This window comes from Natator depressus, chromosome 9, assembly GCF_965152275.1.
Source record: "Natator depressus isolate rNatDep1 chromosome 9, rNatDep2.hap1, whole genome shotgun sequence".
Lineage (NCBI taxonomy): Eukaryota > Metazoa > Chordata > Testudines > Cheloniidae > Natator > Natator depressus.
In genome coordinates this window covers 40056984-40074983 of record NC_134242.1, presented here as the reverse complement: position 1 = coordinate 40074983, position 18000 = coordinate 40056984, and the positions used below count along the sequence as shown (strand labels likewise).

General features: G+C 41.0%; 1 protein-coding gene across 1 annotated transcript in view; it reads left to right on the top strand.

Moving 5' to 3' along the window:
- CLSTN2 (calsyntenin 2) overlaps nt 1-18000 on the top strand; it is a 697293-nt gene that overhangs the window by 574713 nt on the left and 104580 nt on the right. The window contains exons 6-7 of the mRNA XM_074963962.1: nt 7135-7320; nt 17319-17567. Coding sequence (XP_074820063.1) covers nt 7135-7320; nt 17319-17567 — 435 coding nt within the window. The remainder of the gene's footprint in view (nt 1-7134; nt 7321-17318; nt 17568-18000) is intronic.

Sequence of the window (18000 nt, the reverse complement as noted above, 5' to 3'; positions counted from 1 at the left end):
TGGTGTTTTCAATGCGGTGCTAGTCCGTCCTTTCTTTCACAGATTATAAGAAACTGACTTTACCCAGTTTTGACAATCCGTTGGGATCAGTGCAGGTGTGAAATAAGAGCATCTGAGTCAACCTGTTTAGATTGCAATGTAGTATGTCTTCTGCCAATGCTTTTGTGCTCAAGCTGGCAGAATGCATTGGCCTCACTTGGTCACTAAAAGGGAAATACAGTCAGTCTAAAAAGGCATCTTTTTAACTCTTCCACACTGATTCTACCTCCTCAAAATGTGTGACCACAATCTCCATCCTTAGGTGGATTAACTGGTTCTCAGAAGTCTCTGCAGATTCAAAAATGTGAGTCATATATCCACAGTTCTGGTAGCATTAACATCACAAAGCCAACATTAGCAGTCAAAAATACTAAGCCAGTTGTTGACACTCCGTGGAAATGAAGTCCTTCAGGACCCTGTGAAATTGGATTGGCATTTTGGAAAAGATGTGATCATACGTTTCTAAGGATATGTTTGTAAGGCTATATCTACGCTACAAACTCTATGGTGGCACAGCTGCAGCACTGCAGGTATGCCGCTGTAGTGTAAATACTTGGTACAGTGATGGAAGTGTTTTTTCTTTGCTGTAATAAATCCACCCCCTTGAGAGGCCATGGCGAGGTTGACAGAAGAATTTTTCTGGTGACTAGAGCTGTCTATACCAGGGCTTAGGTTGGTTTAACTAAATCTCTAAAAGATGTGAATTTTTCACACCCCTGAGCCATGTAGCTAGGTCAACACAAGTTTTAGGTGTAGACAAGGCCTAAACTATAACCAATCACTGTTCTTCAAACCAGCTTCCAGTGATATTCAAAGATTTACCTGGCAGCATAAAATACAGATGAGAGAAGCCCTTTTTTAAATATTAAACTAATTTTGTGAGTATAAAACAAAAAGCAAGCTAAATTATTTGTTACGGGGAGGAGGAGGATGGAGGAATAGACAAAGAAAACATGAAAGGGAAGACGGGAACAGTGACCTCACTAACCACTCTTTCTTGCTGATGTGTGAGTGCAACAGAATGCTAGTTCTTAAATGTTCTATGAAATGAGGCCATGGCAAAAGTGAAATTTACTATGGCCAAATCTGACGTTTTAACTCCTATGAAGAAAAGGAGTACTTGTGGCACCTTAGAGACTAACTCACTTCATCAGAGCTGTACCTCACGAAAGCTTATGCTCAAATAAATTGGTTAGTCTCTAAGGTGCCACAAGTACTCCTTTTCTTTTTGCGAATACAGACTAACACGGCTGTTACTCTGAAACTTAACTCCTATGCTTGCACTAGTCTGAACTCTGGCAACTCAGGCCCTGATCCTGCAGTTGGATCTGCCTGGTGAAATCCTGAAGAATGCTATTGAAATCGATGGGGCTCTGCTGGGATCCACCTATACAGATCAGATTTCAGGAGCAGAGTCATAAAGATATATGTGTACAAATTCTTTAAGTAAATTGCAGTTTATTTATTCCAATCATTATGATGTGGAAGTTCAAAATCTCTCTCAAAATTAACTTTTGACTATAAAGAACAACTGAATTACATTACCAAATGATTATAAAATGAATGGAAAACTGTGGAAGGGGAAGTTATTCTGTGTGTGTGTGTGTGTGTGTGTGTGTGTGTGTGTGTGTACGTGCACAACATATATACAAAGGAATTATTGTCACACAAATGCATGTGTAACCTGAAGACAGAATATTAATGGAAAAGTATAATTCACTAATAGAACTAGGAAAGACCTTGAATGCTAATATAAGTGAGGCTTTCGAGCATTCAGAGACTATTTCGGATATTGAGAATTCAGAGCAGGTTAACAGTAACAAAACAAATTACTGCAGAGAAAAAGAAGCCATTTTCCTCTCTTAATCCTTTGAATGGCTTGGTGCATTCACTTCAGTGTTTGAAAAACAAAGGAAGGGACCTTGTATCTTATTTGTGTAAACTGGGATGTTATAATTTTGACAATATATGTTATGCCTTTAAAATGACATTCCATGGAGCACAGTATTCAAAGGCTAAAGGGCAACACAGGTATCAAAAGTAGGACCGCCTCAGAAATGTTGCATCTTTATTGAACATTAAGCTTTTAAGCATTCCCTGAGTGTACAAGTTAAGCAAAGCAGCACCAGCTTGTGACGTGGTAGTATGTCTCTACGTTCCATTGAAATAAATGGTGTTGTAACAAAATCATGCCTTGCCTGACTGTACTGTATTGTACGTCCCAGATTCCATATGGTAAGTGTCCAGAGATGTCATTTATTTAGCCCTTGGGCTTCTTTTCATCTAAGTATTGCTCCATACATCAGTCATGAGCTTTCTAGGCCACTTAGTAGGATACTGAGCTGTTCACAGTTGTTCGGTTTGTAACTCTATTTGGGTGTGCTGGCTTTTTTTATTTGTTCTCACATGGTATTGGTTTTCAGTGCATAAACAGTAAAATATTTAAATACAGATGATACTTGTCAAACAAATCAGTTAGGGGCCAGTAGCTGAGAAGGGTGCTGGGGTGGTGCACAGAGAGAATCAAACATCCCCTTCTACTCTGCCAAATGCAGCTCCAAACCCTTGAGGCTGCAATAGGCCCCGCTTGCCTGCAGGGACAGCCCTTCCACAGGGGAGATTGGGGAGATTCACCAGGTAGCTGTACCCCACCCCACCTTTGCACATAGCTCCCACTGCCCTCTTCCACATAGGCACAGAAACAATTTCAGTGGGAGCTGAGTTCTGTGCATCTTCCCTGGCACAGGGGGAACTGTACTGGTTAGTGTGCCAGGGCTCCCTCTCTAGCCACAAAGGTAGAGGCAGAATTTGCCTTTTTTGGCAGATAGAGTAAATAGAAATTAGAAATATATTGTATTACAGTATATACCAAAAGGAAAGAAAAACCAGATAATACCCATATAAAGGTCAAGATAAGCACCCCATATTTTATTTAAAACATTTACGTTACCTATCGTTTAAAAGGAAAAATCATTCCATCATTGTGCATGGGGATCATTATTATTTATTTTTAAAGATTGGCTTGTCATTGAAATTTGATCTGAACAGGATCACACTGGGTTAGTTTGAGGTACTCAGAGTTTGGATCTAGGCTCAAATTTTAGTTGCATAGTCCATGGAACCTCACACCCAAATATATGACATGGTGATGTTTAGGTGTGAGGCCTGCCCAGGACTACCTGCCAGTGCTTTATAGCACAGATGGCAGGATAGGGCCAGGTGAATGAGGAAGTGCAGACAGTGTCCTCATTCTCTGGAACTGGGCAAACTTATTCTCGTCCAGACTCTTTACCATGGCTGGTATGGGTTTGCAGAGTGTTACCTTGGAAATACGTTGTCACAGATCAGAGTTTACCAAAGGAGAACCCAGGAGATTTGGATTTGGCTTATTGGATACCAACCCATCCATTTCAGATGGGTTCAGATATCTTAATTTGTCTAATTGTTTATTCAGCCTCAGAAATTAGTTGCATTTTGTCTATCCCAATTTAAAATGTCTGTCCTGCTATTCAAAAGCTTCCCTGGCCTGGGTTCAAGTTATGTAAGTGATCCCCTCTTCCCCCATGACTTCCTGCAGTAACTTTTCCATGCCAACCAGGCGTATTGAGGACAAGGGATGGGATTTTTACAGGACCTGGGACCTAATCAATGGAGCTTTCTTCTGCAAGAGATCAGAACAAGCATAGATCTTGCCCCATTCAGAATGAAATGCAACACTCATCTCTTTGACTTAGCTTTCTCGCAATCACCTCTTCACACAGATACTTCACTCATTCTCTCACATTCACAACTTCTATGTACTTTTCAAGTTGCCTCTTACTGGGAGGTGGGGTAAGAGTGTTAACTTCCATTTTAACACCCCCGGGGTATGGAAATACCATAGGAATGAGGACTATGTAAACAACCCAATCTATTTTTAACATAGCCATCACCTTAGAGCCTGGGTGCTCAGGATTACATTGCACTCCAGCGCTGCCCCTTTCCTGTCTCAGAATGCCACCTACACTGAGGGCAAATTCTATGCTGACCTTAATAACGTCGGCATTAAATCCCTTTTGTGTCTGCGCAGCCAGTGCAGCTTGGACTTAGGCAGGGCTGAGGCCCCAGTGTCAAACGCGGATGAAAATCCTAGCAGCAACACATACTGTGATGCAAATGTACATACAGCATGAAAAAGCAGTGGCTGAATTCTAGTTGGGATTTTACAGTGGAGCTTGGACAAATGTGAATACCTAAGACTATGAGGTTGGTATAGTTCTAGTCATAAGTGATCTCGTTTGCCAAGTGGAAAAGTAACAGGAATAAATGAAGCTGCACCTCTTTAAATCCCAAGAGACATTGAGATGACAATTAAAAACAAAACAAAACAGAAGAACAGAAGCCCTCCATTATTCTACAATATGAGTATTGACATTTTAATGGCCTATTTTATAAGCAACACCTCACACAAGTTTAAAGATTGTGGATTTGTAGACAGATGTGTCAACCTTAATTGTTCAGTCATTTTTCACACATCCAGTGATGAATATTTTGCATGAGTGCCAATTCATCTAAGATAGCTAAGAAACCAAAAAGTGGCCAAAATCAGAGAAGTGCAGAACTAGTCTGAAAGGTTTTAAATAGTTTGAAACTCACACTGTTTGATGATTTGTGGGTGTGGGAATAGTCTGTAAGTAACTAGAGAATGTGAGAATAGAAGGAGCCATGATTCGTCTGTTCTCATGGCACATATATAACAGCAAATGCTCATATTTTTGAAGTGAAATGTTAGGAAGTAAATTACATTATTTTCTAAGCAGTCTGAGAGTGTAAACCTGAAGTATTTTGGAAAGGGTGGAGAATGCAAATCTGTTGATATACTGTTATACAATTGACAACGTCTTAAGACATTCTAGGGAATTAGTTATCTGTTAGAGGAAGGAGTTTCAGGCAAATGTAGTTATTTTAAACATCCTATAGAATAGCTATAATGAGCAAGTCATGATTGCCTTCTAATAATTTTGAATAGTGACCAACACATCCTAAAAGCTTTTGTTACAGTAAGTATGGAACATCATGTGCAACCTTCATTTTCCCACAGTCACAGCTTCAGACAATTAATAACAAAGTATTAAATGATTAATCTCTGTCTCTGGCAAGAAAACAGGTATTTGACAGATAATTGGATAGACTAAGCCAAATTTTTGAAAGTGACCAGTGATTTTTGGGTGCCCAATTTGAGACACCTTGAAAGGGTTAGCTTTTCAGAGGGTGAATGCTCAGAACTTTCTGAAAGTTCTTTTAAGGTGTCTCAAATTGGGCATCCCAAATCAGCAGTAGCAAGAGGCTCTCTGGAGAGTATGTAGTGAAGAGCAGTTCTAGGCTCAGTTCTTCTTTACTCACCCTCTGGAAACAATTGCAGTGAGATCTGGTGCCAAGGAGTTGTCTTGGTACAACCTATTTACAGTGGAGTAAAACCTCAGCATGAGCAGGGTGAAGATTCACTATAAAGCAAGTGAAAGTCTATTTAATTACTGAATTGGAGACTTTTGTTTCTACCACCCGATCAAGAGAACTTCCTTGGATGTTACGTTCCCTTTAATCGGGTTTGATTGAATGTTCAGACTTATTTAGTTTATTCTACTAGCAAAGACCCACTTTGGCTAAAAATACTCCAGAGAAGCTGGAGCTCTGCACATTACAAGATTGCTCTGTCTGAAAAATCTTCCAAATACCCAGATGTGCAGATTAGGCAGACACAGATTAAGTGGGCCCATGACTTTAAAAGAATTAATGGTTTAATCTCAATATTAATGTGGCACCTTTGCTTTGTTTTGTAATAAATTATGTACCTAAAAAAAGTGTATTTGCTGAAATGTAAATTGGAAATATAGCTGAAACACACTCATTTTTCTTAATTTTAATACAGCATTCCTTTGGTGGGATCAGTAAATCAGAACTACCTAATCCCTAAAACAGCTTGAAAACACCATATTTATTCAGATTTAGAAACTAAACATTCCAGTTGAAAAGGTCAGTGGCACAGACAGCATGTGCTATAAGATTGGTAACTTCTCAAATCTTCTCAGTTGTGAGACAGCTGGATAAACAAAGCATGGATCAGCTAGGTCTGGCTGTAAGCCTGCAGAGCGCCTTCATCTGTAGCTTTCTGTCATTAGTAGTTCACAGAACTAAGACAACATTTGGAGAGAGAAAGGTGGTGCTGTGGATGGGTACACTGGCCTTTCACATCTCCAGACTAGAGTTGAAAAGCTTTTAATCATGAGTCAAATGAAGCTGGTGGTCATATCCTAGTCCTTGCTCATATCACAGAACTTCATAATCTGTCATAATTTGGCATGATTGACAATATCATTCCCAGGAATATGATATAAGCAATGCCATTGCAGATCAGGAATGAGATGTATTAACAATTCTTGTCAGGAAACTTACATAGTGCTTGCCTAGCACTAGCCAGTGATGTTATTACTTCACTTCACTGAGCACAAAATACTTTTACAAATAGAGTAACATCTTTAAAAAAAAAAATAGAGCAATTAACTCATTGATGCTTGGGTCCAAACTTTATGGTCTCTGTCCCAGCAATGAACTTATTGAATTGGCGGAGCAAAGCAGTGGCATTTTACAAATCAATAAGAATTCAGTCTTCGAAGCCCATCAAGCTTACCTGGTCAATACTAGAAAATGTGGCTTATTTTAAATGTGCATGTCACATTATTCATTCGTTGTCCATTCGGGTCTCCAGTTAGGTGCCTGTGACATGTGGTTCAGTATAACTCAACTAAAACACAACTCTGGGTTAAGCAAACAAATCTGAAGTTCTTTTCTCCTGAGCTGACAACCCTGCCATGAAACAGCTCTTCCTGGATCTCCACAGCACAACCTGGTGCATTTATTTTCTGTTAAACCAAGTATCTTAGGCACAATATGTCTCCATAGCACCAGAGCTCAGTGTCTCCAACACTGTTTTCCAACTGCCTCCTCTCTATTCTCTCTGCTCTTATCCAGTGCAACTCAGGAAATTCTTCTAATGTTAATCACCATACTCCTCTTTTTTTAATTACTTTGTACTGTGTATTTATTTTTATCTTGCAGACTGGAACAAGCGTATTGAGTATAAGCCTGGCTCTGGCAGCATACCTTTGTTTCCCAGCATTCATCTGGAAACCTGTGATGGACCTGTTTCCTCAATCCAGACCACTATTGAATTGCAAACCAATTACATTGGCAAGGGCTGTGACCGAGAGACATACTCTGAGAAATCACTGCAAAAATTATGTGGTATGTGCTTGGTTTTCAGTTTACTTATTAATTCCTTTTGTCCAGATAAAGCACTTTTCCCATAAACACAGAGACCAAATAGCTACTGTATATGTGGTTTTACAGATGCACAATGCCCATTATAGCTAACTGGCTGGTACCCATCGGAATTAACAAGATGGCATGATGTGACATCAGAGGTAGTTCCTGCTTCTCTCTTCCACTCTCTCTTCATTACGTATTCCTATCTTATTTTCAGTTCTCCTCTCCTTCCTCTCTTCCCCTCTTTATCTTCTTTTCTTCTTCTCATCCTTCTCCCTGCCCTTCATTCATGATGTGGATGATTTATTATTTCTATTTTGGCGGCACCTAGGGCTCTGATCCGTGTTTATCAGACCAGGAGCTGTACAAACAAATAACAGATTATTATGAAGACCTTAGCACTTCACCCACATGAAACTGTAGCTCCTATTCCAATGACACTTTCTAATTTCATTGCACCAAACAAATCCACCTAAGAAATGTCATGCAGTCCTTTGCCAGAGTTGAAAAAAAAATTGGAAAGTTTGGGAGACTATGGACAAAAGGAAAGGAGTACTTGTGGCACCTTAGCGACTAACCAATTTACTTGAGCATAAGCTTTCGTGAGCTACAGCTCACTTCATCGGATGCATACTGTGGAAAGTGTAGAAGATGTTTTTATATACACAGACCATGAAAAAATGGGTGTTTATCACTACAAAAGGTTTTCTCTCCCCCCACCCCACTCTCTTCCTGGGGCGGGGGAGAGAAAACCTGGATTTGTGCTGGAAATGGCCCACCTTGATTATCATACACATTGTAAGGAGAGTGATCACTTTAGATAAGCTATTACCAGCAGGAGAGTGGGGTGAGGGGAGAGAAAACCTTTTGTAGTGATAAACACCCATTTTTTCATGGTCTGTGTGTATAAAAACATCTTCTGTATTTTCCACAGTATGCATCCGATGAAGTGAGCTCTAGCTCACGAAAGCTTATGCTCAAGTAAATTGGTTAGTCTCTAAGGTGCCACAAGTACTCCTTTTCTTTTTGTGAATACAGACTAACACGGCTGCTACTCTGAAATATGGACAAAAGGTATTTCAGAGATGGATAGTTTCTACAAAACATATTCTGACTCAGTGAAGAGTTTCTAAATGTGTTTTGCCCCTTTATTCAGTAACTCAATATAGGCTTGAACTAGATGCTCCAAATTTGTTTTGCTGTGCAGGTATCACCAACAGGAAAAGTGTCCTGCTATTCTTGGAAGGCAAGAGGACTATTTAGTTAGTTATTAGTTAGTTAAGAAAAAAAGTACTTTGATACACCTATGACCTGAAATTTTTATTTCTATGTGTGGACTCTGGTATAGTTCCTGAGCATTGGAGTGGCCAGCACTCCAGCTAAAGGCTTGTGTAAGATTTTCACTTCAGGATGTCAACAGACTGTCAAGCCACACTGTAGAGCCATGTACACTTTACCTTCTGACGTCTGCAACCCCAGGGTGTGTCATTCCTAAGACTTGTATCTGAACTGCCATCAGTGTGCGGTTAGGCAGTCTACAGCTCCAGAGTGCATCTTTCCTAAGACCCATGTCTAAGCTTCCATGACATGTGTTCTAGGATACCTACAATCAATACAACTTTTCCATTTGAATTCATAACTTTTCTGTTGTGCTCTATTAATTGGCTTAAATTTGCTTTGATAACACCACTGCAATGCTGCACAGATGTACAGATCAATAAACTAACCCTTTAGAAAATAATTTTGGGCCTGAAAATGTCTCAGGCAACTTTACCAAACATTTTTTAAAAATCTAAAACATTTCCCAGGCCAAAAAACTTTAATTTGGGATTAAGATTATAAATATCTATCAGTTACTTGGAGCGTAAACAAGAAGTAAAAGAATATTATTGTCCTCATAAAATCTACAGATATTAGCCTGGAAATTGCACAGGTAAGGTAACACAAACAACCATAATTTTACTCCTGTATCATAATCCAACGAACAGAGATACCACAAAGCATGAGAAAATCTGTCTACAAGCAGCACTCATCTTCATCATATTAGTGATATTAAAACTGAGACATTGATCTATCTGGGCAACCTGTTCATAGATCAGTGGTTTTCAACCTGTGGTCCACAGACCCCTGAGGGTCTGCAGATTATGTCTCAGGGGTCTGTGGAAGGTTGTCATTAACATAGAACAGTAGTTTTCAACCTGTGGTCTGTGGACACCATGTCTGAGATTTCCAAAGGAGTCCGCCATTCAAAATTTGTTAGTGTTTTTGCAAAAGAAAAAGTTTGAAAACCATATTGATAGACGATTGTGTACCACTTTAGCTTTTAAATAAAACTAAACATGTCTTCACATTGCAGTAAAATACTCTTGCCTTTTTCAAGACCCATTGCAGGCATCAGAAAAACATAGGTTTGTATGTCTCTTCAACAAAAATTGACTTCATTTGGGTAATCATTCAGGACAATTTCACCAAAATACATATGGTTTCAGATGAAGAAGGGTTACTCTGTAAGATTTAGAAAAGATATGTAGCAACCATATCTGGGGATATGAATCTTTTAAGGGCAGGACCCAAACTAAGTAAGTTATATGCCAGGAATGTGGGATGACAGGGATTATACATACATGCAGTATCACTGATACATGTATACAAAAGCAGAGATTCTCAGCTCAACACTCTGAGGAAACTACTTCAGCAAGCAAGACTTTAGACTTAAACTAGGTTTTGATAAGAACTTTACTCAAGGTGGAAGGTTGGTAGATTTAAGGGGCAGAGTTAAGGTTAGATGTGAGTTTCTAGGCTTTCTCGTTCAGGTGACACTTGAAAAAAAATTCCAATCTTTCTAATGTTTGCTTTTTGAGTAAACTACGTTTTTAAAGGGCTACTTTTTCCTCTTGAGTAACTGAGAAGTATTTACAGTCTTAATTCTGGGTTAACTTTTTTCCTAGGAAGAATATCTGCAGGCTAAAACTGATAGAGACAGGCACGATCATAAATACTTCAGCAGGTCTTATGGTGTTAGTGTATCCAGTAGAGGAAAGTGTTTTGGAAGACGGACAGACACAATGACTAACAATACTGTATTATTGCTTAGGTGAGAGCTGTTCTCAGCGCATCTATAGAGGAATAGAAACTTTAAATCCAGAAGAGAAAATAGATGGAATGCAAAATATCATTGTAAAATGGGAAAAGTTCAAATGGACTCAAGGATATTCTCCTGTGTCTGGATTTCCTGTGTTCATAGAGAAGAGTAGATGTGAGAGACAGACAGACAGATACTGATGACAGGAGTTTGCTTGAAAGGGTTATAAAAGAAAATGAGTTTTGCATCAGAATTGCATCTGGAGTGGTTTAAATGCCTGTATTTAGTATTTACTGCCAGTCCCTACTTCAGAGATGGCTCATAGGAAAGCAGGTTAATTATGTTTAGAAAACTGTTTTCTCCCAGAAATGATCTGATCGTGGATAATAGTTTGAGGAACAAATTCTTTGAAAGGAACAACCTGCATATCTTGATGTCAGTGAAGTACCATGCAATTGCAGGGAGAGTGCAATGTTGAGTGATTACAGAGAAATGATCACTTGTGCCACATAGAGCACAAGACTCTCTCAAGCCTTTGTAATTAAGGCCCCAATTGATAAATCATGTGTTCACTGCTTAGCTTATCTGGTGGACATCCAGTGAATTCAACTGCTGAAGAAGGACAAGACATTAAAATGCAGTCATTTATCTTTCTGTTCATTTATACCTGCCATTCAATGTGCCAGTGATTCACTCCCACTTTGACAATCAAGGTATGCAATGTAATTTCCAGAAAAGATCGGTGTAACAGGAGCTTTAAAAAAAAAAAAGCAAATCCTCAGCTCAGATGATGAAATTATGCTTCTTGACTCATTTTAAAATATAGGGAATTTGGAAAAAAAACATCTATAGTCTTCTGCAAAAGTACAGTACTCCTTCCCACCCCACCTGCCACTAAAATAACGTTTAGACTAAACAAATCAGTTAAGGCTGGACAACAGGGGATGAATGATCATGCTGCTGTTTCCCTTCTCCCAATATATTTGTATAAAAATAAAATCATAGGGAACTGCTAACATCCCTATTTGACAGATCGGGAGCTGAAGCACAGAGATATTAAGTGATTTGCCTAAGACCACCCAAGAAGTCTGTGGCAGAGCAGGGAGTTGTACCCAGGCTTCTCAAGTCCCAGTTAGTGCCCTAACCACTAGGGCATCCTTTATATGCTAAAGGTCAGCGTTGGCACAAGAACAAATTGATATAAACTGGTCGTGAACAAAGTCAGGCTGGAAACTAGAAGAAGGTTTCTAACCATCAAAGGGGTGAGGTACTGGAACAACCCCCCTGTAGGAGTTGTGAGGGGAAACAACTTAATTAGTTTTAAGAAAAAGCTGGAGAAATCTGTGAGTACAACGAAGTTGCTTGTGATGGAAAGAGGCAAGGCCCAGCAGTCCTGCGGCTCACTTCTGGTTTATATCGTAAGTCCCTAAAAGCCCATGCTTCAGGATTTCAGCTGATCACTTGCAGGGGTCAGGAAGGGACTCCCCACTGCCACACACATACCCCAAATGTATTCTGGTTTTGTTTGTTTTAATCTCCTTCCTCTGAAGCATAAGGGATGGCCATGGCTGAAGATAGGACATTGAACAAGGCACTGAGCGTTCTCTGTCTCAAAGGCCTGGCTGGTTGGTTTTTGCACATGTACTCAGGGTCTAACTGGTCACCATATGTGAAGTCAGAAAGGAGTTTGTCCCCAGGTCAGATTGGCATTTTTCACCATCCTCTGCCACGTGTGAGTGTGAGTGACTTGCCAGGATTAGCTGGGTGTTTCTCACTTAATCATTTCGGCGCCAGGCACTGGTGCACATTGGTCCCTCCTATTCTCTGCCTGTGGCACATAATAGTCTAATCTCCTGTGGGCCGTAACACTATGGTTTAATTTTGGTTATTGGGCTTAGTGTGTGGGTGCTGTGGGTGGCGTGTGATATGCAAGAGGTCAGACTCGATGATCTGCTGGTCCTTTCTGATCTTAAACTCTGTGGCTCTTGTGCAGCACCCACTAAAGTCAACGAGATCTATGGACACCAGAGGAGGGAATTAGGCCTTTAAGACAGCATTAATAAAGGGAGGAATGACATCTCTTGACATTTGCACAGCATGAAACCATTTACATCTATTTTAATCAATAAAATGAAATACCCCTCCCTCGCCCCCCAGAAAAACAGCAAAAAGTATTTAAAAGGTTCATATTAAATATTGCCAAACCCTAGGCAGCAGTGCATTGTGGGCTCTCTGTGAGGTAAATCTGCTACAAAAGATTCCCTGAGCAGAATATTGAGGTGCTTCAATGAGCAGCTGTCTGCTGCTGTTGCCTTGTGAAACAAAGTGCTTTGTGATTTTCAGAAGCTGCTAGCTGTTGCAATAGATGATAACATACTTTATGCTGTTTTGGGGAAGACACACCCCTTTTTTTATTCCACCGCACACACTGTAGTTATGGTGAGCATCATGTTGCTGTAGGAGAGAGCAGTTGCTAATGCTCTCAAAAACAATGTAACAGGATTGCATCTGTGTCCCTTCAACCCATATATTCTTGCCTGCATGTTGACTTTGCGCTCCTTATTTGATTCGCTCTTCCTGACATGGTTGCATAAGCACAGACAGGATTTACTCCCAAATGGTTAAAGTTTTATAACTTTAGTTTGTTTTCTCTAATACAGAAACAAAAATTAATTTGAAAAAGGGAGTGCTTCAAATGGTAATTACATATGAATTTGCATATAAGTCATATTACCAGTCATTTTTTATATTCTCTAGGGTTAAATTAAAATCAGGTGATTCCAGGCTACTGACAAAGTCATTGTTGAGAATTAAATATCTCATACTGAAGAAGGGAACATCTCAGGAATGTGGGTCCAACAGTTACTTAGCAGGGACCCTGTATAAACTGTGCCAAAACTCAGTAAAGCTCCATGAGATGCCACGTATTGAACATCCAAATCCAACATTGTTTTTGGAGTAAATCTCCGCACAATTATGTAAAAAGAAAAGGAGTACTTGTGGCACCTTAGAGACTAACAAATTTATTTAAGCTTGTTAGTCTCTAAGGTGCCACAAGTACTCATTTTCTTTTTGAGGATATAGACTAACACGGCTGCTACTCTGGAACACAATTATGTGGGGATTGAGTAGGAACCTCCCAGCTTGGGGCCTGATTCTCCAAGGTACTTAAGCAGGAGTCTGACTTTAAGCATTGGAGAAGCCAAACAGTGCTATCAGACACTTAAAGTCAGGCTCCTGCTTAAGTACCTTGCTGAACTCGAGCCTTAGTAAGCTATTTAGGAAGCTTATTTGTTCACTTGGGAACTTTCTCACAGTTTCACTCTAACTGAAAAATTAGATCTTAGCATGATTACCCTACTAAATGTTTATTGCTGCCTCTGACCATGGTGCAGGATTAATAAACAGACAGAAATGTTTCTCCATGATCCCATAAATTATTTAGTACAAATCTGTTTTAGTTTAAAAACATATTTTTTCTTTAATACACAGTTCTTTGCAAATTACTTCTGTGCCCTTTTTTAAGTTTAAAAAGAAACAAAGGCTGATTCCTTTAGAAAAAGATAGTGTTATTTGTGCTGTGTGCAAGTAAAATATTTTTTAAGTGGCTTGAGCAATAAAAAAACAAATTTACAAAGTTTATTATAGATTGTGCCATCTGGATAAATTGAGTTTGATGTTTTCCAATAGATAACATCTGTGTATTAGGCAATGCAACCTGGTGTGTTATCCACAATTACTGCTTATAAAACAAACACAGTTTGTCCTTGTGCACAGCTTCCAAATATATATTTTTAGGTTTGATGATGCTGCCACTTGGAAATGACTTTTAAATGAGATTTGTTTTAAAAAAGAAAACCTGTTAGAAATAACGTAAGGGTGGGGAAAATATCCAAGAACTTCAGAGTTATTAAATGCGACAGATTCCACCACAAAGTTGCATGTTGATTATTACAGTATGGTAATTAGATTAAAAAAAATTGTCTAGGATACAGTCCCCACATACAGCTAAACACCGAATGCAACACTAGAGGTTAGGGTGTTTCTCTGCTAGTTGGTGGTATCTCATTAGTTTGAGTTGTTTTGGTTCATTTTGGGATTTCTTCTGGACACTTTTTCTTGACCAAGGCACCATCAGGAATGTACAAATTCTTCTGGGGTGCCTAACCCATGCTAAATACTAATCTTGCTAACCTTACCAAGTAAAGGCTCCACCACAACAGACCATTAGTTATCTCAAAAAGCTGCCTGATAATGGTAAACCTTAAGAAGGGTGCTATGTTTCCATGACCACCCAACTCTAAAGAATTTTGCTAACTTATTAAGGTCTTCTACACTGTAGCATTTTCCATGTTTGTTTTTCAAATTGTGTCTCCAAAAAATGCTGGTAGCTTATAGCCACTTCATTAAACATTCACTTTTTAGAAAGCGACTGATTGATCTCCGTCATGAGCATCCCTTCACTCTCTCTGCAATCATTAGGGTACTTATGGTAACAGCTATCAAAGATGTATTGTATTGAGGGTAAGTCTATGCTAGAAGTGATATAGCTACAGCACTGCAGCTATGCCACTGTAGTACAGATACTTCATACAGCGATGAAAGGGGGCGTTCTGTTGGTATATCCACTTGGTAGCTATGTCAGTGGAAAAATTCGTCCATCAATCTACTTACAGCTATTGTGGGGGTCAGCTCCACTTAATTACATGACAACAGACACAACATTTTTCTTATTTACTTTAGGTGTAGATGGGGCCCAAGGGTTTTACAATGGGACTACAACAGTCTATTACAGTGATATAGGGTGACCATGTTTCCCTATGCTGAATACGGGACACCTGGTAAAATTACTCGTATTCAAGCGAGTCCAATGGCAATCAGTCATAGAAACGTTCAAATTAACATCAAGTTGACTGAGCCTCTGTTAAAAACAAATACTGTGTAGTTGGATTCTTTTATTTACCTTCTTATCTTTAGGGCTTTAGGGTTCACGTAGGGAGGGGTAACACACACACCCCTACCCCTCACACACACACATGGGGAGGGGTGACACACACACACTCCCGTACACCTCTCACACACCTCCCTGCCCGATGCTCTCTGAGACAACACGGGGCGGGGGACACATGCAGTCACATGCCCTCCCCTCCAGATTTCTGCCAGGGTTCACACCAGAATGTGGCCAGCAGCAGCTTTTTCTCACTGTGAGGGAGGGAAAGGATGGGAGCTGCTTCCAGCTGCAGGGAAGGAGGATGTGGGGAGGGGAAGGGATGACCTGGCCTGTGTCCTTACAGAGCTCATCTCTTCCCCACCTCCCCCCACCACTCCCATGTGGCTGGAAGCAGTTTGTCCCTTCCTGCGCACATAGTGTCAAAAGGCAGCTAACCCCTCCAGGCTGCTGCTGGCCACCGACATAACCTAGCCGCCTCTGGCTACAGCACGGGCAGGAAGGGGTTAAGCCCTAAGGATGCATTATGCATAGGGGCCCAGGGAACCTGACTTCAGGGGCTTTGGCAAACCCGGCCAGAAAGGTGGCTCAGCAGGGGATGGAGCAGCCCTTTGCCCCTTGGGGGCAGGACTCAGGGCAGGGGAAGGGGTGAGGAGGGTGCTAAGCCCTGGCCCAGGGGCTGCTGTGGATCCTGCAGGTTATGGGCATGAACAGGCTGGAAATCGCTTCTCTTCCCCCCATCCCCTGCCTCCACTCCAGAGCTTAACTGAGGGGCAGAGAGGTTTCCCCTTGCCAGCGCTGTGTGGGCTTTGGCACATGCATGGCTCCGCTCCTCTTGCTCAGTGCCCTGGCCCAGAGGGCTTTCCCAGGGCACCGGCCCAGCCAGAGGCAGTGGGGGAAGGAAGGAGCCTGCTGGCCAGGCTGTTGGTGAGCTCAGCGCTTCAACCAGGGGCTGCTTCTCCGCACAGTGCTGGGAGCGGGATGCACGCCGCTGGGGGGTGGGATATGGAGGACTGGTGGGGCTGAGTGGAAGGGGTGGGGGCAAAGAGGCAAAGTAAAGAAAGGACAGTGAGAGGGGAAGCACGTAAAGGGCCAATGGGTGGGCAGCAGAGGCAACATGTAACCGGCCACCGCCTAGCGCCTGCCTGCATTCACCAACCACCACAGCTCGCAGCCAGTGCCAGCCAGAAAGGGGATGGGGGGGCGGGGCCCTGCAGGCCAAGAGCTGGCACGCAGTGGGGGGAGTGGCTGGCCCCGTGCACTGCATCTTCACCCCGCTACCAGCCTTACATCCCCACCCCCATCATTGGCCACGGGACCCCCCAACTCACCACTGGTGGCTGGTGAGCAGGGATCTGGCCAGCAGTAGGACCCACCAGTACTGATGCGGGGGAGACAGAAAATACAGGGCAATTTGCCCGTTTTTAAGAAAAAGTCAGGACACCTGCAGGAGGGCTTAAACATGGGACTGTCCCTTTAAAAATGGGACATCTCGTCATCCTGCAGGAAGGGGAGATTTTGAGCTTTTCATTGGGACAGAGTATTTGCTTCTTGTAGTTTCTGAAATGCCAGATGTGAAACATAAGATAATGTTAAAACTATTTAAGATAACGAGACCATTCTAAGACATTCATCTCCCTCCAGTACTTGTAAAGTTGTACTCAGTGTGACCAATATATCGGGGGCGGGGGGAGGAGGGAAGAGATTTCATTAATAGAACCAATTTAAAAAAACCACAACATCAAAAACAAAACCTCTAAAACATAATACACCTTTCTGTACACTGTGTGTTGATACTGTATAAAGGTATTCTGACTGTGAAGTCAATGGGACCATTTGTGGAGTAAGATGTTGCTGAACAGGAGCAAGGGTGTCAGAATCTGGCCTATAATGAATTTAACGGAATAGCTTTCTCATCACTACCTCATCATTATATGTTATCTGCAGGAGCATCCTCAGGTGCCATTGACTTATTACCCACTCCTAGTGCAGCAACTAACTGGACAGCTGGGCTTCTGATAGACAACAATGACATGATTTTTAAATTTGATGGAAAACAAGGAGCCAAAATTCCTGATGGAATAGTACCAAAGAATTTAACTGATCAATTCACTATCACTATGTGGATGAAACATGGACCTAGTCCAGGACTGAGAGCTGAAAAAGAAACCATTCTTTGCAACTCTGACAAGACAGGTGAGTCTATTTATCTTAAATCTTTTTGGCAGAGATCATGGTGGCATGAGTGGAGTTTTTCTTCCCATCAGTTAATATATTTTAAAAGGAAGTCATAAATCTTGAGTATTGTGTCTCTGAAAGTTTTACACATTCCTTAGTTGGGTGGTAACTGAGCTCAGTGAAAGTTTCCGCAATACTTTTGCATTTCTCAAAATTCATCTGAGGATTTTGTGGAGAGTGGTTGACAAAATGGGGAAAATTAGTTTTTAATTTTTCATGATTTAGATTTGGGAAATTAGTTTTAAGTGTTAATTGAAATCAGATTAAATATTAATTGGAAAACTGCTGACCTAATTAATCCATAAACTAAATGGATAGGACCTAATCCTCGATGGTGGTAAGCACCTGCAGCTTTCACTAAACTCATGAGGAGGTACAATTCTGAAATAAA